The sequence below is a fragment of the Nerophis lumbriciformis genome, linkage group LG14 (genome assembly GCF_033978685.3).
Source record: "Nerophis lumbriciformis linkage group LG14, RoL_Nlum_v2.1, whole genome shotgun sequence".
Classification (NCBI taxonomy): domain Eukaryota; kingdom Metazoa; phylum Chordata; class Actinopteri; order Syngnathiformes; family Syngnathidae; genus Nerophis; species Nerophis lumbriciformis.
Window position 1 is genome coordinate 8,025,064 of NC_084561.2, and position 25,127 is coordinate 8,050,190.

General features: G+C 41.8%; 1 protein-coding gene across 2 annotated transcripts; it reads left to right on the forward strand.

The window, feature by feature from the left end:
• Positions 1-261: 261 nt before the first annotated feature.
• gclm (glutamate-cysteine ligase, modifier subunit) lies at positions 262-24,279 on the forward strand. 2 transcript variants are annotated; one of them, XM_072914720.1, is made up of 8 exons: positions 262-345; positions 407-555; positions 5,271-5,333; positions 9,323-9,407; positions 14,505-14,561; positions 14,646-14,848; positions 23,099-23,213; positions 23,298-24,279. In XM_072914720.1, exons 2-8 carry the CDS (start codon positions 421-423, stop codon positions 23,465-23,467), a joined length of 828 nt encoding a protein of 275 aa, XP_072770821.1. In that variant the 5' UTR covers positions 262-345; positions 407-420; the 3' UTR covers positions 23,468-24,279. The 2 variants fall into 2 exon arrangements, with proteins under 2 accessions (XP_072770821.1, XP_061832410.2); XM_061976426.2 differs by having other exon boundaries at positions 276-555.
• Positions 24,280-25,127: the final 848 nt, after the last annotated feature.

The window sequence follows — 25,127 nt, forward strand, 5'->3', positions numbered from 1 at the left end:
TTTTATAAATAAAGTGTTTAACAAAAAAAATAAAAAATCTTAAAAGGGGCGGGCTTCGATTGGTTCAACGTACGGAACTTCCGCTTCCGGATTTTTCCCACGACCCGCCTTCGGTTGAAATTACAAATAATTATAAAAAAAAACAAAAACATTTTATAAAAACAATGTTGGAATGTTTTTGTTTCAAATGTGATTAAATATTTTCTTTTTTTTTATTTATAATTAAAAATGTTGACATTATCCAGGGGGCGTGTCGTTGCCGGCGTTTACCTCCGACCTCCATGACAGAAGCAGCAAGTCATCCTGACGGCGCCACTTTCTTCAACCGGCAGCGAAGGGAAGAACGTGAGTTTGTTGCCGCGGTTCTTCACCCATTTTTTTTTATTTCGTGTGTAACTCCCTGAAGGCAAATAACGACACATGGACCCCCCGAACCCGAACACGGAGGCCAAGAAGATGTTGCTGAGCCACGCGAAGACCTTGAGGCTCCACACTGGAAACCTCGTCAACAGAACTCGCCTGAAAAAGAAATGTCCGTGCTCTCCCAGCGAGGAGGTAAAGTTCTTTATTACCGTCGACGTAAGCTTAATAAATACATGTTTAATGAATGAGCTAGCGGTGTAGGTTGTCTAACCAAACAGCTCAATGGCTGACACCTGAAGGGGAGGAGTCACGTGACAGGGCAACAATGGCTGAATGAAGTTTGGAAAAATGTATGTCGACTTTTCCTAAAAACGCGTCGACGACTCCTTCTGTGGTCCACAATGTAGTACTTGTATATGTCTTTGTCGTATATATGTTGTTCAGTGTTGGTGCTAGGAGGACCCCATCAAGTCATAAAAATGGGGTCTCACAGTAAATGTATGGCATACTTGCCAACCTTGAGACCTCCGATTTCGGGAGGGTGGGGTGGGCGTGGTCGAGGTAGAAGGGGGCGTGGCTAAAAGGGGAGGAGTATATTTACAGCTAGAATTCACCAAGTCAAGTATTTCATATATATATATTAGAGATGCGCGGATAGGCAATTATTTCATCCGCAACCGCATCAGAAAGTCGTCAACCATCCGCAATCCACCCGATCTAACATTTGATCAGAACTGCATCCGCCCGCACCCGCCCGTTGTTATATATCTAATATAGACGATGCAAGGCATTAGTGAGGTTATAAAGCTTTTGCCTGTTAAAGAAAGGAGACTGATCCAACGCAGCACAGACATTCGCGTGCCACGCTGTCACGACCCAGACGCACACCAGTGCGCAATCATATGGGAGCCGCGCTGAGCGCACCTCCAAGCGCGTCTCGCTGCCGGCGACGGCCGGGTATATGGGCCCGACGCTCCAGCGCCATCCATTTTCAGGGCTAGTTGATTCGGCAGGTGGGTTGTTACACACTCCTTAGCGGGTTCCAACTTCCATGGCCACCGTCCTAGCTGCTGTCTATATCAACCAGGGTGAGCCCCACCCGGACGAGGCGGGGTGTCGTGCGGTGGGCGCGGTGGTGACCCTGGACGTGCGTCGGGCCCTTCTCGCGGATCGCCTCAGCTACGGCTCCCGGTGGGGCCCTCTCGGGGGAAGGGGCCTCGGTCCCGGACCTCGGCGAGGCGTCGGGGGCCTTCTCCGCTCCGTAAAAGTGTCCATCTCTTTTTTTTTTTTTCTTCTGTTGTGGCATATGCAGCAGGTGCCTGCTCGTTTTTCGTATGTGGGTAACAACATTTAACTATGTATATATATTTCCGAATTGGTTTAACTGCCACCCGCCTGAATCTATTTAAAATCTAATTTTTTTTAATTTCAATCGCCCGACCCGACCCGACCCGCTGATAAAATCTAATTTTTTTAAATTTCATCCGCCCGATACGCGGATAATCCGCGGACTCCGCGGTTGTGCCCGCAAACCGCGCATCTCTAATATATATATATATATATATATATATATATATATATATATATATATATATATATATACATATATATTTATTTATTTTATTATATGTATATACATATATATTCATTGTTTTATATATATATATATATATATATATATATATATATATATATATATATATATATATATATATATATATATGTATATATATATATATAAAAATAAATACTTGAATTTCAGTGTTCATTTATTTACACTTATACACACACATAACACTAGATGGCAGTATTGTCCTGTTTAAGAGTGTCACAACATTGCTGTTTACGGCAGACGAACTGCTTTACGGTAGACAAAAACGTGACTGCTGTTGTTGTGTGTTGTTGCCGCGCTGGGAGGACGTTAATGAAACTGCCTAACAATAAACCCGCATAAGAAACCAAGAACTCGCCCTCCATCATTCTACAGTTATAACGTGATTGGGTAGGTTATGCTGGTTATATTGTGGGTTAGCGCCTGAATTTCGGGAGATTTTCGGGAGAAAATTTGTCCCGGGTGGTTTTCGGGAGAGGCGCTGAATTTCGGGAGTCTCCCGGAAAATCCGGGAGGGTTGGCAAGTATGATGTATGGGGTCCCACTTTTTTGTATCCGTCTTGAAAACAAGTGATTAATGTGTGCGTAGGGATGATGTTTGATAAGAAATTATCGAGTTCGAGCCTATTATCGAATCCTCTTATCGAACCGATTCCTTATGGATTCTCTTATGGAGTCCAGATAGATCAGGGGTCGGCAACCCGCGGCTCTTTGATCACTCTGATGCGGCTCAGCAGCTTACTTGCTGAACCCCCCCAATTTTCCCGTGAGACTTCCGGATTTCAGTGCCTCCCGCAGAAAACTCCCGGGATTAATATTCACCGATTTTCACCCTTGCAGCTATAGAAAACTCCCGGGATTAATAGTCACCGATTTTCACCCTTACAGCTATAATAAGGGCGTGCCATGATGATACAACAATTGGCGCTCTCTACAATTTGTATTAACAGAGTGCCTGCCCAACACTTGTTATACAATATACATCTTCTGCTTGGACACGTACGTGACGGCAAGGCATACTTTGTCAACAGCCACACAGGTTACACTGACGGTGGTCATATAAAACAACTTTAACACTCTTACTAATAATGCGCCACACTTTGAACCAAAACCAAACAAGAATGACAAACACATTTCGGGAGAACATCTGCACCTTAACACAACATAAACACAACAGAACAAACACCCAGAATCCCATGCAGCCCTGACTCTTCCGGGCTACATTATACACCCCTGATACCCCCCCCCCCCCCCACACACACCCCTGTGCGTCGGTTGAGGTGGGCGGGGTTTGGTAGCGGGGGGTGTATAAAGTATCCCGGAAGAGTTAGGGCTGCATGGGATTCTGGGTATTTGTCCTGTTGTGTTTATGTTGTGTTACGGTGCAGATGTTCTCCCGAAATGTGTTTGTCATTCTTGTTTGGTGTGGGTTCACAGTGTGGCGCATTATTAGTAAGAGTGTTATAGTTTTTTTTTATACCGCCACCGTCAGTGTAACCTGTGTGGTTGTTGAGCAAGTATGCCTTGCTGTCACCTACGTGAGCGAGCGGAAACACCATACAAGGTGTGGCTGATCAGGCACGCTGGTTGTAGTGGGCGCTATATGCCGTACCATCACGGCATGCATGACGCTGACAAGCGCCATTCATTTAAAACCCGCGTGCCGCACCAGCTTTCAAATTCCATATAAAGGCGTGGGCAGCGTGTCTGAGACATCTGGTTTATACATAGCACAAAGCAGAAAGAAAACTTTGTATGCAGTGTTATTTCATTTAAAATTTCAAAAAAATTGTGCGGCTCCCATTGTTTTCTATAATTTGCGAAACTGGTCAAAATGGCTCTTTGACTGGTAAAGGTTGCCGACCCCTGAGATAGATTGTTGTATATGGAAAAAAAACACACAATATTTGGTTCAACAAATCACTTCACATTCTCTACTGCTCGCTACTATAGTATTACCATATCTGAGTTATTGTGCAGAAATGTGGGGAAATAACTACAAATGTGCGCTACATTCGTTAACCGTGTTACAAAGAAGATCAATTAGACTGATACATAATGTTGGATGTAGAGAACATACAAACCCTTTATTTATTGAGTGAAAAATATTAAAGGCCTACGACTACCGACCACGCAGTCTGATAGCTTATACATCAATGATGCAATCTTAACATTGCAACACATGCCAATACGGCCGGGTTAGCTTACTAAAGTGCAATTTTAAATTTCGCGCGGAATATCCTGCTGAAAACGTCTCGGTATGATGACGCCTGTAGAGGACATTTTGGGACAGCATGGTGGCCAGCTATTAAGTCGTCTGTTTTCATCACAAAATTCCACAGTATTCCGGACATCTGTGTTGGTGAATCTTTTGCAATTTGTTCAATGAACAATGGAGACGGCAAAGAAGAAAGCTGTAGGTGGGAAGCGGTGTATTGCGGCAGGTGTTGTGCCGGATAACGCACCCCCGCCGTAGAATGCACCCCCTGACTGTTGTGCCGGATAACACAGCCGGTGTTTCATTGTTTACATTCCCGAAAGATGACAGTCAAGCTTTACCATTGGCCTGTGGAGAACTGGGGCAACAGAGACTCTTACCAGGAGGACTTTGAGTTGGATGCGCAGACGCGGTACCGTGAGTACGCATAGTTTGGCCGGGCTCCAGTGCGACTTATATATGTTTTTTTTCTTTTTTATTATGCATTTTCGGCAGGTGCGACTTATACTCCGGTGCGACTTATACTCGAAAAATACGGTATTTTTAGAATATTTAAACAAAATCTCACGTACCCCTTGGCATACCTTCAAGTACCCCCATTTGAGAACCACTGGTCTACAGAAACACTGCTTCATTTTCTATGCCCCATTCAGTTAATGGTTCAATGGTTTTAGCAGATTTTACCTATTTTCCCTACAGACAGCATTTGGTGACCTCAAACAACAAGGCTATGGATTGTTTCACACTGATTTTCGCCTTTTTGAAGGAAAAACTGGAAAATTGATCTTGAAAGTCTTTAAAAAGTGCTTGAATTTGGCCATGGAAAAGGTGTACGAACCCTGAACTGGACGGCACAGTTATTATCAGCTATTTTATATTTTTATTTTAACATACAGTTTAGTACTGGTATCGACTCCAAGGTCGATTCAAATGTGGAAGGTAGATGTACAGTACTAGTGAAGCCACATGTGGTCCAGATGTTACATTTGGAAGCGTGGCACATAAATACATTCTTGGCGTCCAGTTGAGGAAATGTCAGCTTTGTGTGCTAACTTGACCTTCCTTGATCTTCTCCAGCTCCAAGAGTGCATCCAAGCGACACTGAGCAGCTGGGTCTCCACGATACAACCCCCGACGGAGGTAAGGCCACCTCGGGCAGAGTTTGAAAGGCCAGGCTGGGTTTAGTTGACGCGTCCACTCAGGATTCCAACACCACTAATGTGACGGACATCAAAGGATGTGTCAGGGAAATGTTCATGCAGCGGCAGAAGTCTGTCACTGGGGGGATGGGGATGGGAAGATTCACATCTGTTTACACTGCACACCAAATCTCTTTTTATTTTGCCCCCAGATTGTTTTTTTAACCAGTCTTAACGCTTCAAAGTGCGTCTCATCTGATATTTTTGCATCAGGTCTGGGCCACGTCAGGGACTACTTTTACACTGCAGGCCAAAGTGGCCCAAATCTGGTTTTTGAAGTTGACCGCATTCCGTAAATGAACAAGGAAGTAGCTACTACTACAAAATAAAATAAATCACCACATCCTAAAAATAATTGGGTTTTTTTACGTGAAAATAATTTAAATTAATATAATGCAAGAATGGTTATATATAGTGTAATATATTTGGGAGGGTTCTAATCTTTTTATTAGAGATGTCCGATAATATCGGACTGCCGATATCATTTGCCGATAAATGCTTTAAAATGTAATAGCGGAAATTATTGGTATCGGTTTCAAAATGATCGGTATCGGTTTCATAAAGTAAAATTTATGACTTTTTAAAACGCCGCTGTGTACACGGACGTAGGGAGAAGTACAGAGCGCCAATAAACCTTAAAGGCGCTGCCTTTGCGGGCCGGCCCAGTCACATAATATCTACGGCTTTTCACACACACAAGTGAATGCCACGCATACTTGGTCAACAGCCATACAGGTCACACTGAGGGTGGCCGTATAAACAACTTTAACACTGTTACAAATATGTGCCACACTGTGAACCCACACCAAACAAGAATGACAAACGCATTTCGGGAGAACATTCGCACCGTAACACAACATAAACACCATCCATCCATCCATCTTCTTCCGCTTATCTGAGGTCGGGTCGCGGGGGCAGCAGCCTAAGCAGGGAAGCCCAGACTTTCCTCTCCCCAGCCACTTCGTCCAGCTCCTCCCGGGGGATCCCGAGGCAGTCCCAGGCCAGCCGGGAGACATAGTCTTCCCAACGTGTCCTGGGTCTTCCCCGTGGCCTCCTACCGGTTGGACGTGCCCTAAACACCTCCCTAGGGAGGCGTTCGGGTGGCATCCTGACCAGATGCCTGAACCACCTCATCTGGCTCCTCTCGATGTAGAGGAGCAGCGGCTTTACTTTGAGCTCCTCCCGGATGACAGAGCTTCTCACCCTATCTCTAAGGGAGAGCCCCGCCACCCGGCGGAGGAAACTCATTTCGGCCGCTTGTACCCGTGATCTTGTCCTTTCGGTCATAACCCAAAGCTCATGACCATAGGTGAGGATGGGAACGTAGATCGACCAGTATATTGAGAGCTTTGCCTTCCGGCTTAGCTCCTTCTTCACCACAACGGATCGATACAGCGTCCGCATTACTGAAGACGCAACATAAACACAACAGAACAAATACCCAGAACCCCTTGCAGCACTAACTCTTCCGGGACGCTACAATATACACCCCCGCAACCCCCTACCGCCCCCCCACCTCAACCCTGCCCACCTCAACCTCCTCATGCTCTCTCAGGGAGAGCATGTCCCAAATTCCAAGCTGCTGTTTTGAGGCAGCAACACTGCCACCAACACGTCTTCCTATGAGGAAGCAGTGCCTGGGGAGTCTGTGGTGGGCTCTCCTATTTCTGGGGCTGAGGTTGCTGAGGTAGTTAAAAAGCTCCTCGGTGGCAAGGCCCCAGGGGTGGATGAGATCCGCCCGGAGTTCCTTAAGGCTCTGGATGCTGTGGGGCTGTCTTGGTTGACAAGACTCTGCAGCATCGCGTGGACATCGGGGGCGGTACCACTGGATTGGCAGACCGGGGTGGTGGTTCCTCTCTTTAAGAAGGGGAACCGGAGGGTGTGTTCTAACTATCGTGGGATCACACTCCTCAGCCTTCCCGGTAAGGTCTATTCAGGTGTACTGGAGAGGAGGCTACGCCGGATAGTCGAACCTCGGATTCAGGAGGAACAGTGTGGTTTTCGTCCTGGTCGTGGAACTGTGGACCAGCTCTATCATCTCGGCAGGGTCCTTGAGGGTGCATGGGAGTTTGCCCAACCAGTCTACATGTGTTTTGTGGACTTGGAGAAAGCATTCGACCGTGTCCCTCGGGAAGTCCTGTGGGGAGTGCTCAGGGAGTATGGGGTATCGGACTGTCTGATTGTGGCAGTCCGCTCCCTGTATGATCAGTGCCAGAGCTTGGTCCGCATTGCCGGTAGTAAGTCGGACACCTTTCCAGTGAGGGTTGGACTCCGCCAAGGCTGCCCTTTGTCACCGATTCTGTTCATAACTTTTATGGACAGAATTTCTAGGCGCAGTCAAGGCGTTGAGGGGATCTGGTTTGGTGGCTGCAGGATTAGGTCTCTGCTTTTTGCAGATGATGTGGTCCTGATGGCTTCATCTGGCCAGGATCTTCAGCTCTCACTGGATCGGTTCGCAGCCGAGTGTGAAGCGACTGGGATGAGAATCAGCACCTCCAAGTCCGAGTCCATGGTTCTCGCCCGGAAAAGGGTGGAGTGCCATCTCCGGGTTGGGGAGGAGATCTTGCCCCAAGTGGAGGAGTTCAAGTACCTCGGAGTCTTGTTCACGAGTGAGGGAAGAGTGGATCGTGAGATCGACAGGCGGATCGGTGCGGCGTCTTCAGTAATGCGGACGCTGTATCGATCCGTTGTGGTGAAGAAGGAGCTGAGCCGGAAGGCAAAGCTCTCAATTTACCGGTCGATCTACGTTCCCATCCTCACCTATGGTCATGAGCTTTGGGTTATGACCGAAAGGACAAGATCACGGGTACAAGCGGCCGAAATGAGTTTCCTCCGCCGGGTGGCGGGGCTCTCCCTTAGAGATAGGGTGAGAAGCTCTGCCATCCGGGAGGAGCTCAAAGTAAAGCCGCTGCTCCTCCACATCGAGAGGAGCCAGATGAGGTGGTTCGGGCATCTGGTCAGGATGCCACCCGAACGCCTCCCTAGGGAGGTGTTTAGGGCACGTCCGACCGGTAGGAGGCCGCAGGGAAGGCCCAGGACACGTTGGGAAGACTATGTCTCCCGGCTGGCCTGGGAACGCCTCGGGGTCCCACAGGAAGAGCTGGACGAAGTGGCTGGGGAGAGGGAAGTCTGGGCTTCCCTGCTTAGGCTGCTGCCCCCGCGACCCGACCTCGGATAAGCGGAAGAAGATGGATGGATGGATGGATGGATGTTTTGAGGCATGTTAAAAAAAGTAATGCACTTCTTCTGTTTGTTTGATATTGTCATTACTGCCACAAGTGGTGGAAACGTGTATTAAAACTGAGTACCGCTGCAGCTCATAAGGACCACAGCTGAGAAACAGATATTTTTTGGCGACCCAACAATGGGCTTTGGCCCTATGGCTAAGAAACTCTGCATTATATTACTTGAAATTATTTTCACGTAAAAAAACACAACTTTTAAACATGTGGCAACTTTTATTTTATTTTGTTGTAACAGTAGCGATTTACAAAATCACGTTATCGAACTGCGCATGCAAGTGACGTTGGGGCCACACTGGGGCCGCATTGGGGGCCTGTGTGCATTTACACTGGAGTCTGATAAAGATCACATTTTACTTGCAGTGCAAACAGTCAGCTGGAAGAAATCCAATTTGGCCTGCAGCGTAAACATAGTCCTTGTTTCGGTCTTCTACTGACACTTGGAGATAATGATCCAGCGAGGGAAGTGCTTTATTATCTCGCTGACCTCGGCTAAACAGCTTCTAAACTTTCAACTCCCGCCACTCTTTTAACTTTGGCACAATGTTGACACACACCTCGACGTACTTAAGTAGGCAAATACTTTGTAAAAGTACACAAATAATATTTAACTTGTTAAATATCCCAAAAAAAATTTTGTGTATCTTCCCAAAGCATGTCTGCCAAACTTGCTTTTCTTGTGGTTTAGAACCTCCCAGACACGCTGGACTGCAACATCCCGCTGGCTGCGGACGCGATCGCACCTGAGGAGAGGGAGGAGCTTAAGGTGTCAGGTATGTACTGCTAGTGAGCCAGCACTTGACAATACAATACACTTACGTGTCATTTGAGATACCAGCTTTTCTTACCTTGTGGTCCCTGCTTATGTTTATTTGTGATCTATCCCGGAAATGTGAAATCAAACCGCGGAAGCGTTGCGAAGATATTTATAAAATAATCTTGCCTTTCTTCATACAAGCCGTTTGGAATTTTCCCCATTGGTGACGTCAGCAGATTATCCATATATGGTATAAATTCACCCGCCATGATAGTTGAGGTGGGCGGGGTAGGGTTGTATATTGTAGCGTCCCGGAAGAGTTAGTGCTGCAAGGGGTTCTGGGTATTTGTTCTGTTGTGTTTGTTGTGTTTCGGTGCGGATGTTCTCCTGAAATGTGTTTGTCATTCTTGTTTGGTGTGGGTTCACAGTGTGGCGCATATTTGTAACAGTGTTCAAGTTGTCTATACGGCCACCCTCAGTATGACCTCAGTGTTTCCCACAGGACAGGCATCTATTTGTGGTGGTGTGGTTGGGGGGCGGGGGGTGACGGCGGCAGCGGCGATGACCAAGAAGAACGCGGAGTTGGAATATAAGTACAACACTTTATGTACATATTTAGCTCATTAAAATTACCGACAGGAAGGCGAGAAACACTTTATTTCAACAGACTCTGGCCCCGTACCTGTCGTCAAAACTCCAAAGACCGACTGCACAGTTGCGCTAACAAAATAAGAGTCTCAGAAAGCTGGCGTGCACAAGCTAGCAAGCTACGGAGTTTGCCAACAATGTATTTCTTGTAAAGTGTATACAAAGGAGTACAGAAGCTGGACAAATAAGATGCCAAAAACCAACCACTTTCATGTGGTATTGGACAGAAAGGAGGACTTTTTTTCTCCTCCATTCGAAAATGTGGACGTTATCATCACCACTGTCTGATTCCTATCAATGCAAGTCATCACAATCAGGTAATACACCAACTTATATTCTTGTCTTCATGAAAGAAAGGAATCTATTTGTGTTAAACATGCTTGTATTATCTCTAAACACTTTTAACTTGTTAACAATATTAACTATATGTGTTAAACATGCTTGTATTATCTTTAAACACCTTTAACTTGTTAACAATATTAACTATATGTGTTAAACATGCTTGTATTGTCATTAAACACCTTTAAGTTGTTAACAATATTAACTATATGTATTAAACATTCTTGTATTATCATTAAACACCTTTAATTTATTAACAATGTGTTAAACATGCTTGTATTATCTTTAAACACCTTTAACTTGTTAACAATATTAACTATATCTATTAAACTTACTTGTATTATCATTAAACACCTTTAATTTATTAACAATATTAACTATATGTGTTAAACATGCTTGTATTATCTTTAAACACCTTTAACTTGTTAACAATATTAACTATATGTATTAAACTTACTTGTATTATCATTAAACACCTTTACTTTATTAACAATATTAACTATATGTGTTAAACATGCTTGCATTATCATTAAACACCTTTAACTTGTTAACAAAAACATATATTTCATAAATAAGTAAATATAAATGATATATATGAATGAGGTAGATCCCCACGACTTGATCAATTGAAAAGTAGCTCGCCTGCAGAAAAAGTGTGAGCACCCCTGAGTTACACTCATCTGAACAGGTCAGCCACCTGTTTAAAGCCCGATCACAGTTGAAATCTTGAAATGAAGGGCCTTTAATGGCCAAAACATTAACCTGGACAACATTTTAACAGCTGGTTGGCTCAGATTTTATTCTTTTCATTGCATTCACATGCTGCAGTGGACAGTGGACAATTTAGCTTCATTATTAATGCAGTATCTGAAGCACCATCTCCACGTGTGTTTATTGACAACAGGGTTATAACCTGGACACGTTAGCTTGTCAGTATGGTAACACGTGACGTGACAACAGCAGCGGTGTTAATGAAGCAGCGTCAGGCTGCTCACCGTCAGTGAAACGCTCGGTGAAATCGCGGATTAACGTTAAATATATGATGAGCCGCGAGCGATGCAGCTATAACTTATCTACCTACAACCTATATTACCCTCGTATTTTGATCCGGTCGGTCCGTTCTTTTACTCCGCCTTCTTCTTTTTCTTCTTCTTCTGGCCCACCAAGTGAATTAAGTGCTATTGGCGGAGTTACAATGCATAGTAGGCTACCGCCACCTACTGCACCGGAGTTGTAACTACAAGGTACATTCACAGACAGAGTCCCATTGCTTTTATGAGCGGTCGAGCGAGTCAAAAGCCGAAAAATCCATTTGTGGCGGACGTAATTCTTTTGTGGCGGGCCGCCACAAATAAATGTATGTGTGGGAAACACTGGACCTGTATGTCTGTTGATCAAGTATGCATGGCATTCACTTATGTGTGTGTAAAAGCTGCATATATTATGTGACTGGGCCAGCACGCTGTTTGAATGGAGGAAAAGGGGACGTGACGACAGATTGTAGAGGACGCTAAAGGCAGTGCCTTTAAGGCACGCCCCCAATATTGTTGTCCGGGTGGAAATTCGGGAGAATGGTTGCCCCGGGAGATTTTCGGGAGGGGCACTGAAATTCGGGAGTCTCCCGGGAAAATCGGGAGGGTTGGCAAGTATACCCTACGTCCGTGTTTTACCGGATATGTACCGCTCCGTACAGCGGCGTTTTAAAAAGTCATTAATTTGACATATTATTACATATTATCGGACATCTCTAATTTCAATCATTAAAATCTGCGTTTTTGGGTGTTATAGAAGTTATTACGGTAATCTACGTCACAGCAGCTCAGACCAGGAACAAAGCAGAGTGGGCGGGGTTTGTTTTCAGAGCAACCAGCCCGAAACGCGTGTGTCAGAAACAGATTTTTACAACACAATTCTGCATAAAAGTGATTTTTTTTTATTACACTTTGCATTCATATTTTGCTGTTTTTTACATTTTTGTTGTAATTTGCTTGATTGTAAAATATACAAAACTATGAAGGAGCTGGTCTGAGAAGTAAACGACTTTCACATGTTGTTAATATTCAGTCTTTTATTGTTCATAGTTAATATTGTAAATCCCACTTTCTTTATTTTCACGTACATTTTGGGTGTCCCATTCAGTAAAAAAACTGGAAAATTCCATTCTGTTTTTTTGAGGTGGTTTGTCATAATGTTTTTAGAACTCTATCGGACATTGTGACTTTTGGTATTGGTGGTATTAGGGACGCCAACACACATACTGTACAGCAGATTTTTACAGCTAAATGTGTACATATCATTTATACCAGTGTTTTTATACCTTTTTTGAGCCAATGCACATTTTTTGCGTTGAAAAAATCCGGTCAGTGGTTTGCTTATCTTCTGTTTAGCTATTCCTCATCCTCCACGCATGATGCTAGTATTACTGTGTTCCACTACACACTTTTGAATTTGTACAAACCCCGTTTCCATATGAGTTGGGAAATTGTGTTAGATGTAAATATAAACGGAATACAATGATTTGCAAATCCTTTTCAACCCATATTCAATTGAATGCACTACAAAGACAACATATTTGATGTTCAAACTCATAAACTTTATTTTATTTTTTTGCAAATAATAATTAACTTAGAATTTCATGGCTGCAACACGTGCCAAAGTAGTTGGGAAAGGGCATGTTCACCACTGTGTTGCATGGCCTTTCCTTTTAACAACACTCAGTAAACGTTTGGGAACTGAGGAGACACATTTTTGAAGCTTCTCAGGTGGAATTCTTTCCCATTCTTGCTTGATGTACAGCTTAAGTTGTTCAACAGTCCGGGGGTCTCCGTTGTGCTATTTTAGGCTTCATAATGCGCCACACATTTTCAATGGGAGACAGATCTGGACTACAGGCAGGCCAGTCTAGTACCCGCACTCTTTTACTATGAAGCCACGTTGATGTAACACATAGCTTGGCATTGTCTTGCTGAAATAAGCAGGGGCGTCCATGGTAACATTGCTTGGATGGCAACATATGTTGCTCCAAAACCTGTATGTACCTTTCAGCATTAATGGCGCCTTCACAGATGTGTAAATTACCCATGTCTTGGGCACTAATACACCCCCATACCATCACACATGCTGGCTTTTACACTTTGCGCCTATAACAATCCGGATGGTTCTTTTCCTCTTTGGTCCGGAGGACACGACGTCTACAGTTTCCAAGAACAATTTGAAATGTGGACTCGTCAGACCACAGAACACTTTCCCACTTTGTATCAGTCCATCTTAGATGAGCTCAGGCCCAGCGAAGCCGACGGCGTTTCTGGGTGTTGTTGATAAACTGTTTTCGCCTTGCTTAGGAGAGTTTTAACTTGCATTTACAGATGTAGCGACCAACTGTAGTTACTGACAGTGGGTTTCTGAAGTGTTTCTGAGCCCATGTGGTGATGTCCTTTACACACTGATGTCGCTTGTTGATGCAGTACAGCCTGAGGGATCGAAGGTCACGGGCTTAGCTGCTTACGTGCAGTGATTTCTCCAGATTCTCTGAACTCTTTGATGACATTACGGACCGTAGATGGTGAAATCCCTAAATTCCTTGCAATAGCTGGTTGAGAAAGGTTTTTCTTAAACTGTTCAACAATTTGCTCACGCATTTGTTGACAAAGTGGTGACCCTCGCCCCATCCTTGTTTGTGAATGACTGAGCATTTCATGGAATCTACTTTTATACCCAATCATGGCACCCAATTAGCCTGCACACCTGTGGGATGTTCCAAATAAGTGTTTGATGAGCATTCCTCAACTTTATCAGTATTTATTGCCACCTTTCCCAACTTCTTTGTCACGTGTTGCTGGCATCAAAATCTAAAGTTAATGATTATTTGCAACAACAAAAAAATGTTTATGAGTTTGAACATCAAATATGTTGTCTTTGTAGCATATTCAACTGAATATGGGTTGAAAATGATTTGCAAATCATTGTATTGCGTTTATATTTACATCTAACACAATTTCCCAACTCATATGGAAACGGGGTTTGTATTAGAATTGGGAAGAATTCCAATCAGAAAGTGTATCCAAAAGATCTTAGTAATAGTTGTATGTTAAAAAAAATGGAGTAAATATTTTCTCTGTTTGTGCAGCCAAATTCTTCCTGTTTGAATCGGATCAGTCGTCCATCAGAGACGCAGTAGACATGGGTACGTTGAAGGACAGTTGGTTTTAAAAAAAAAAAAAGGTAGGTGGTCGTACTCAAACTGAACGTCTCTCCGTCTCCTCTCCAGCCTGTCAGACGCTGGCCGTGTCCCAGCTGGACTCCGTCATCATCGCACCGCGTGGCCTCCTGGGCGGCGACAACCGCACCTTGGCTTCCCTCCAGCCGGCGTGGGAGGAGCTGGAGGCTCTGGTCCGCAGTCAGAGGATCGCCGCCATCGGCACCGCCGACCTGGACAAAGACCTGCTGGAGCAGCTCTACAACTGGGCTCAGGTACCACTATCGGGGAAAAATTCAACCTTTTCCTCACCATGTGGCTTGTGCAGCCCTTTGAGACACTTGTGATTTAGGGCTATATAAGTAAACATTGATTGATTGATTGATCATTTAAAATAATTTTTAATTGACGACTCTTGTTGGAGAAGACTTTCATGAGCACGGAGAAAGGAAGAGAAAATAGTTTAATAGTATTTCTCCCTTTCTTTATCAAAGTGCTGGCACTCACAACTTTCTTTGGCCCCATGATGGATTATTTTGCAGTCAAAAATCACATTTTATAGAGGATAGTTGCATGAAGAAAACAATGTCAAATGCATAGCAATGATGAATGAAATGTACAAATTATCATTTAAAATCACTTTTAATTGAAGACTCTTGTTGGGCGGTATAGCTCGGTTGGTAGAGTGGCCGTGCCAGCAACTAGAGGGTTCCAGGTTCGATCCCCGCTTCCGCCATCCTAGTCACTGCCGTTGTGTCCTTGGGCAAGACACTTTACCCACCTGCTCCCAGTGCCACCCACACTGGTTTAAATGTAACTTAGATATTGGGATTCACTATGTGAAAGCGCTTTGAGTCACTAGAGAAAAGCGCTATATAAATATAATTCACTTCACTTGTTGGAGAAGACTTTGATGAGCACAGAGAAAGGAAGAGAAAAGACATTTGATAGTATTTCTCCCTTTCTTTATCTAAAGTGCTGGCACTCACAACTTTCTTTGGCCCCATGGTGGATTATTTTGCAGTCAAAATCACATTTTATAGAGGATAGTTGCATGAAGAAAACAATGTCAAATGCATAAAAATGATGAATGAACTGTGTAAATGATAATTTTTAATTGAAGACTCTTGTTGGAGAAGACTTTTGATGAGCACGGAGAAAGGAAGAGAAAATAGTTTAATAGTATTTCTCCCTTTCTTTATCAAAGTGCTGGCACTCACAACTTTCTTTGGCCCCATGATGGATTATTTTGCAGTCAAAAATCACATTTTATAGAGGATAGTTGCATGAAGAAAACAATGTCCAATGCATAGAAATGATGAATGAAATGTATAAATTATCATTTAAAATCACTTTTAATTGAAGACTCTTGTTGGGCGGTATAGCTCGGTTGGGAGAGTGGCCGTGCCAGCAACTAGAGGGTTCCAGGTTCGATCCCCGCTTCCGCCATCCTAGTCACTGCCGTTGTGTCCTTGGGCAAGATACTTTACCCACCTGCTCCCAGTGCCACCCACACTGGTTTAAATGTGACTTAGATATTGGGTTTCACTATGTGAAAGCGCTTTGAGTCACTAGAGAAAAGTGCGATATAAATATAATTCACTTTACTTCACTTGTTGGAGAAGACTTTGATGAGCACGGAGAAAGGAAGAGAAAATACATTTGATAGTATTTCTCCCTTTCTTTATCAAAGTGCTGGCACTCACAACTTTCTTTGGCCCCATGGTGGATTATTTTGCAGTCAAAATCACATTTTATAAGGGATGGTTGCATGAAGAAAACAATGTCAAATGCATGTAAATGATGAATGAAATTTATCAATCATCATTTAAAATCATTTTAATTGAAGACTCTTGTTGGAGAAGACTTTGATGAGCACGGAGAAAGGAAGAGACAATAGTTTGATAGTATTTCTCCCTTTCTATATCAAAGTGCTGGCACTCGCAACTTTCTTTGGCCCCATGGTGGATTATTTTGCAGTCAAAAATCACATTTTATAGAGGATAGTTGAATGAAGAAAACAATGTCAAATGCATAACAATGATGAATGAAATGTATAAATTATCATTTAAAATCACTTTTAATTGAAGACTCTTGTTGGGCGGTATAGCTCGGTTGGGAGAGTGGCCGTTCCAGCAACTAGAGGGTTCCAGGTTCGATCCCCGCTTCCGCCATCCTAGTCACTGCCGTTGTGTCCTTGGGAAAGACACTTTACCCACCTGCTCCCAGTGCCACCCACACTGGTTTAAATGTAACTTAGATATTGGGTTTCACTATGTGAAAGCGCTTTGAGTCACGAGAGAAAAGCGCTATATAAATATATCACTTCACTTGTTGGAGAAGACTTTGATGAGCACGGAGAAAGGAAGAGAAAATAGTTTGATAGTATTTCTCCCTTTCTTTATCTAAAGTGCTGGCACTCACAACTTTCTTTGGCCCCATGGTAGATTATTCTGCAGTCAAAATCACATTTTATAGGGGATGGTCGCATGAAGAAAACAATGTGAAATGCATAAAAATGATGAATGAACTGTGTAAATGATCATTTTTAATTGAAGACTCTTGTTGGAGAAGACTTTGATGAGTACGGAGAAAGGAAGAGACAATAGTTTGATAGTATTTCTCCCTTTCTTTATCAAAGTGCTGGCACTCGCAACTTTCTTTGGCCCCATGGTGGATTATTTTTGCAGTCAAAATCACATTTTATAGAGTATAGTTGAATGAAGAAAACAATGTCCAATGCATATAAATGATGAATGAAATGTATAAATGATCATTTAAAATAATTTTTAATTGAAGACTCTTGTTGGAGAAGACTTTGATGAGCACGGAGAAAGGAAGAGATTTGATAGTATTTCTCCCTTTCTTTATCAAAGTGCTGGCACTCGCAACTTTCTTTGGCCCCATAGTGGATTATTTTGCAGTCAAAATCACATTTTATAGAGGATACTTGCATGAAGAAAACAATGTCAAATGCATATAAATGATGAATGAAATGTATAAATTATCATTTAAAATAAGTTTTAATTGAAGACTCTTGTTGGAGAAGACTTTGATGAGCATGGAGAAAGGAAGAAATTTGATAGTATTTCTCCCTTTCTTTATCAAAGTGCTGGCACTCGCAACTTTCTTTGGCCCCATGATGGATTATTTTGCAATCAAAATCACATTTTTAATTGAAGACTCTTGTTGGAGAAGACTTTGATGAGCACGGAGAAAGGAAGAGAAAAGACATTTGATAGTACATCTCCTTTTCTTTATCAAAGTGCTGGCACTCGCCACTTTCTTTGGCCCCATCGTGGATTATTCTGCAGGCAAAAATCCCATTTTATAGAGGATAGTTGAATGAAGAAAACAATGTCAAATGCATGTAAATGATGAATGAAATGTATCAATCATCATTTAAAATCATTTTAATTGAAGACTCTTGTTGGAAAAGACTTTGATGAGCACGGAGAAAGGAAGAGAAAAGACATTTGATAGTATTTCTCCCTTTCTTTATCAAAGTGCTGGCACTCGCAACTTTCTTTGGCCCCATTGTAGATTATTTTGCAGTCAAAATCTCATTTTATAGAGGATAGTTGAATGAAGAAAACAATGTCCAATGCATATAAATGATGAATGAAATGTATCAATTTTCATTTAAAATAATTTTTAATTGAAGACTCTTGTTGGAGAAGACTTTGATGAGCACGGAGAAAGGAAGAGATTTGATAGTATTTCTCCCTTTCTTTATCAAAGTGCTGGCACTCGCAACTTTCTTTGGCCCCATGGTGGATTATTTTGCAGTCAAAATCACATTTTTAATTGAAGACTCTTGTTGGAGAAGACTTTGATGAGCACGGAGAGAAAGGAAGAGAAAAGAAACTTGATAGTACATCTCCTTTTCTTTATCAAAGTGCTGGCACTCGCCACTTTCTTTGGCCCCATCGTGGATTATTCTGCACTCAAAAATCACATTTTATAGAGGATAGTTGAATGAAGAAAACAATGTCAAATGCATGTAAATGATGAATGAAATTGATCAATCATCATTTAAAATAATTTTGATTGAAGACTCTTGTTGGAGAAGACTTTGATGAGCACGGAGAAAGGAAAAGAGAAGACATGATAGTTTCTCCCTTTCTTTATCGAAGTGCTGGCACTCGCAATTTTCTTTGGCCCCATGGTGGATTATTTTTGCAGTCAAAATCACATTTTATAGAGGATAGTTAAATGAAGAAAACAATGTCAAGCGCATAAAAATTATGAATGAAATGTATAAATGATCGTGCCCTGATGTGGGATCTGAGCCGAGGATGTCGTTTGTGAAGCCCTTTGAGACACTTGTGATTTAGGGCTATATAAGTAAACATTGATTGATTGATTGATCATTTAAAATCATTTTTAATTGAAGACTCTTGTTGGAGAAGACTTTTGATGAGCACGTAGAAAGGAAGAGAAAATATTTTGATAGTATTTCTCCCTTTCTTTATCTAAAGTGCTGGCACTCACAACTTTCTTTGGCCCCATGGTGGATTATTTTGCAGTCAAAAAAAATCACATTTTATAGAGGATAGTTGCATGAAGAAAACAATGTTAAATGCATAGCAATGATGAATGAAATGTATAAATTATCATTTAAAATCACTTTTAATTGAAGACTCTTGTTGGGCGGTATAGCTCGGTTGGTAGAGTGGCCGTGCCAGCAACTAGAGGGTTCCAGGTTCGATCCCCGCTTCTGCCATCCTAGTCACTGCCGTTGTGTCCTTGGGCAAGACACTTTACCCACCTGCTCCCAGTGCCACCCACACTGGTTTAAATGTAACTTAGATATTGGGTTTCACTATGTGAAAGCGCTTTGAGTCACTAGAGAAAAGTGCGATATAAATATAATTCACTTCACTTCACTTGTTGGAGAAGACTTTGATGAGCATGGAGAAAGGAAGAGAAAATACATTTGATAGTATTTCTCCCTTTCTTTATCAAAGTGCTGGCACTCGCAACTTTCTTTGGCCCCATGGTGGATTATTTTGCAGTCAAAATCACATTTTATAGGGGATGGTTGCATGAAGAAAACAATGTCAAATGCATAAAAATGATGAATGAACTGTGTAAATTATCATTTTTAATTGAAGACTCTTGTTGGAGAAGACTTTGATGAGCACGGAGAAAGGAAGAGAAAATAGTTTGATAGTATTTCTCCCTTTCTTTAACAAAGTGCTAGCACTCGCAACTTTCTTTGGCCCCATGGTGGATTATTTTGCAGTCAAAATCACATTTTATAGAGGATAGTTGCATGAAGAAAACAATGTCAAATGCATATAAATGATGAATGAAATATATAAATTATAATTTAAAATCATTTTTAATTGAAGACTCTTGTTGGAGAAGACTTTGATGAGCACGGAGAAAGGAAGAGAAAAGACATTTGATAGTATTTCTCCCTGTCTTTATCAAAGTGCTGGCACTCGCAGCTTTCTTTGGCCCCATAGTGGATTATTTTGGAGTCAAAATCACATTTTTAATTGAAGACTCTTGTTGGAGAAGACTTTGATGAGCATGGAGAAAGGAAGAGAAAATAGTTTGATAGTATTTCTCCCTTTCTTTAACAAAGTGCTAGCACTCGCAACTTTCTTTGGCCCCATGGTGGATTATTCTGCAGTCAAAAATCACATTTTATAGAGGATAGTTGAATAAAGAGAAAACAATGTCAAATGCATATAAATGATGAATGAAATGTATCAATTATCATTTAAAATCATTTTAATTGAAGACTCTTGTTGGAGAAGACTTTGATGAGCACGGAGAAAGGAAAAGAGAAGACATGATAGTTTCTCCCTTTCTTTATCGAAGTGCTGGCACTCGCAATTTTCTTTGGCCCCAAGGTGGATTGTTTTTGCAGTCAAAATCACATTTTATAGAGGATAGTTGCATGAAGAAAACAATGTCCAATGCATATAAATTATGAATGAAATGTATAAATTATCATTTAGAATAATTTTTAATTGAAGACTCTTGTTGGAGAAGACTTTGATGAGCACGGAGAAAGGAAGAGAAAAGACATTTGATAGTATTTCTCCCTTTCTTTATCAAAGTGCTGGCATTCACAACTTTCTTTGGCCCCATGGTGGATTATTTTTGCAGTCAAAATCACATTTTATAGAGGATAGTTAAATGAAGAAAACAATGTCAAAATTATGAATGAAATGTATAAATGATCGTGCCCTGATGTGGGATCTGAGCCGAGGATGTCGTTTGTGAAGCCCTTTGAGACACTTGTGATTTAGGGCTATATAAGTAAACATTGATTGATTGATTGATCATTTAAAATCATTTTTAATTGAAGACTCTTGTTGGAGAAGACTTTTGATGAGCACGGAGAAAGGAAGAGAAAATAGTTTGATAGTATTTCTCCCTTTCTTTATCTAAAATGCTGGCACTCACAACTTTCTTTGACCCCATGGTGCATTATTTTGCAGTCAAAAATCACATTTTATAGAGGATAGTTGCATGAAGAAAACAATGTCAAATGCATAGCAATGATGAATGAAATGTATAAATTATCATTTAAAATCACTTTTAATTGAAGACTCTTGTTGGGCGGTATAGCGCGGTTGGTAGAGTGGCTGTGCCAGCAACTTGAGGGTTCCAGGTTCGATCCCCGCTTCCGCCATCCTAGTCACTGCCGTTGTGTCCTTGGGAAAGACACTTTACCCACCTGCTCCCAGTGCCACCCACACTGGTTTAAATGTAACTTAGATATTGGGTTTCACTATGTGAAAGCGCTTTGAGTCACTAGAGAAAAGCGCTATATAAATATAATTCACTTCACTTGTTGGAGAAGACTTTGATGAGCATGGAGAAAGGAAGAGAAAATACATTTGATAGTATTTCTCCCTTTCTTTATCAAAGTGCTGGCACTCGCAACTTTCTTTGGCCCCATGGTGGATTATTTTGCAGTCAAAATCACATTTTATAGGGGATGGTTGCATGAAGAAAACAATGTCAAATGCATAAAAATGATGAATGAACTGTGTAAATGATCATTTTTAATTGAAGACTCTTGTTGTAGAAGACTTTGACGAGCACGGAGAAAGGAAGAGAAAATAGTTTGATAGTATTTCTCCCTTTCTTTATCAAAGTGCTGGCACTCGCAACTTTCTTTGGCCCCATGGTGGATTATTTTGCAGTCAAAATCACATTTTATAGAGTATAGTTGAATGAAGAAAACAATGTCCAATGCATATAAATGATGAATGAAATGTATAAATTATCATTTAAAATAATTTTTAATTGAAGACTCTTGTTGGAGAAGACTTTGATGAGCATGGAGAAAGGAAGAGATTTGATAGTATTTCTCCCTTTCTTTATCAAAGTGCTGGCACTCGCAACTTTCTTTGGCCCCATAGTGGATTATTTTGCAGTCAAAATCACATTTTTAATTGAAGACTCTTGTTGGAGAAGACTTTGATGAGCATGGAGAAAGGAAGAGAAAAGACATTTGATTGTACATCTCCTTTTCTTTATCAAAGTGCTGGCACTCGCCACTTTCTTTGGCCCCATTGTGGATTATTTTGCAGTCAAAAATCACATTTTATAGAGGATAGTTGCATGAAGAAAACAATGTCAAATGCATGTAAATGATGAATGAAATTTATCAATCATCATTTAAAATCATTTTTAATTGAAGACTCTTGTTGGAGAAGATTTTGATGAGAAAGGAAAAGAGAAGACATGATAGTTTCTCCCTTTCTTTATCAAAGTGCTGGCACTCGCAATTTTCTTTGGCCCCATGGTGGATTGTTTTTGCAGTCAAAATCACATTTTATAGAAGATAGTTGCATGAAGAAAACAATGTCCAATGCATATAAATGATGAATGAAATGTATAAATTATCATTTAAAATCATTTTTAATTGAAGACTCTTGTTGGAGAAGATTTTGATGAGAAAGGAAAAGAGAAGACATGATAGTTTCTCCCTTTCTTTATCAAAGTGCTGGCATTCACAACTTTCTTTGGCCCCATGGTGGATTATTTTTGCAGTCAAAATCACATTTTATAGAGGATAGTTAAATGAAGAAAACAATGTCAAACGCATACAAATTATGAATGAAATGTATAAATGATCGTGCCCTGATGTGGGATCTGAGCCGAGGATGTCGTTTGTGAAGCCCTTTGGGACACTTGTGATTTAGGGCTATATAAGTAAACATTGATTGATTGATTGATCATTTAAAATCATTTTTAATTGAAAACTCTTGTTGGAGAAGACTTTGATGAGCACGTAGAAAGGAAGAGAAAAGACATTTGATAGTATTTCTCCCTTTCTTTATCAAAGTGCTGGCACTCGCAACTTTCTTTGGCCCCTTGGTGGATTTTTTTTTTTGCAGTCAAAAGTTAGGCGGAACCATTAACGTGACGATAAATGAAAACCGGGGGCAAACAAATGTCATTGAAAACCCAATCCTACGATAAAAGCGAGGTACCACCGCACTGTGCCACTATCATGCATGTCAACTACCGAGTGTCTCCTTGGCAACCAGGTGAAGCCCAGCAGCAACCAAGTGAACCTGGCCTCCTGCTGCGTCATGCCCCCCGACCTCACCGCCTTCGCCAAGGAGTTTGACATCCAGCTCCTGACGCACAACGATCCCACCGGTGAGCGCCCCCCGCCCCCCCCCCCCCCTCGCTTTTTTTCCCGCGCGCCACACCGCTTCATTCCCGCCTCCCGTCTCCACGCAGAGTTGATGTCCGCCGCCACCTTCCAGGAGGCCATGCAGGAGGGCACGCAGCATCTCAGCGCGGGCGACTGGAGGCTGGAGTGGGTCCTGCGCTACTCCGTCATCGTCAAGAGCCGCGGCATCATCAAGGCCATGGGCTACCTGTTCAGCGCGAGGAAGGCGGACCTCTAGCGCCCCCTATCTATATCCATTTGTACCACGTGCAAAGTTCTGCAACATGGGCGCTGACTATCAACAGGAACCATGACATCAGTTTACCGTACTTGTCAGATAACTACATCCTCATTTACTACTTTTTTATCAAAAATGGAAGCTATTCATGCCGGATCCGTCACTTTTCATATGAACTTATCTGCTGATTTTTATCATGTTTTTGAAGCCATGAAGTGAGGCTGCCATATCCAGCTCTGGTACACGTTTCTTGGGTGCGGGATAAAAAACGATCTTGCACAAAAATCTGTACTATTAATACGCAGCTGTTGTATATCCGATCTGGATCGTGTCAAACTTTGTACAATATTCACGGAAAATGTAGTTTCGCTGAGTAAATCATGCCTGGTGACGTGGAAGACGGTTTTAGCATCTTTGCCCTGTTCAAATGTGAAGTGCCTGGCAGCAGTCGATGCTCACTCTCAAGCCTGCTTCGGAGTATTTCTGTTATACATTATTTCTTGGCAACTCATTTCCATTCCTCAAATTTTTTTTTTTTTAACTAAGTAGATCATGATCTAAAAATTAAAGTGTCTAATGTAATCTATTTGTGATATTAACTAACATTTTATTGACTTATTGGATGGCCTAAGCGGCCAGTAACAAGTAATATTTGGATTTCAGGGTTTTTAGAAGCTTGTGCTATGTATGGGTTTTTAATCGGACATTCTATTTATGAATCATAAGTCATATGATCGGGTACATCAAAATATGCTGTAATGCACTGTAAAAAAAAAATCTGTATATCACTTTATTAAAGTGTATAGAAAATATTGGTTGTGCTGTTGCTTAAAACGTGACATATTCTCCATTTCTTTAATTGTTACGGCGTTAACTTATTTTAAAACATGCATACTGTGATGTTATGAACTAAGGAGTACAAGTACTACATTACCCAGCATGCCACAGTAGTGCCGAGCATGCGCAGTTCGAACGTGGTTATGAGCACGCTGTGTGAGTAAACGTTGAGAACTCCGCCAACACGCCTCGTCTGCATTTATTACAATTAGACAACACATGGTGTCAGAAGTAGCCGTGAGCAGCTTCGGACGGGATGTTTGCCACGAAAGACGAGGCTTGTTGGCCGAGTTCTCAACGTTTACTCACACAAGAGTGCTCATATAACCACATTCTAGCTGCCCGCATGGCTACATATAACAACACTCAAAGGGGCCACTGCGCATGCTCGTCACTACTGTGGCATGCTGGGTAGTGTAGTCCTTATATTCCCTAGCCGTGTGCGGCTCTTTAGCGCCGCCCTGGTGGCTCTCTGGAGCTTTTTCAAAAATGTATGAAAAATGGAAAAAGATGAGGGGAAAAAAATATATTTTTTGTTTAAATATGGTTTCTGTAGGAGGACAAACATGACACAAACCTCCCTAATTGTTATAAAGCACACTGTCCATATTAAACATGCTTCACTGATTCCAGTATTTGGCGAGCGCCGTTTTGTCCTACTGATTTTGGCGGTCCTTGAACTCACCGTAGTTTGTTTACATGTATAACTTTCTAGGACGTGTTTTATGCCACTTCTTTTTTTTGGTCTCATTTTGTCCACCACACTTTTAACACTGTGCATGAATCCACAAAGGTGAGTTTTGTTGATGTTATTGACTTGTGT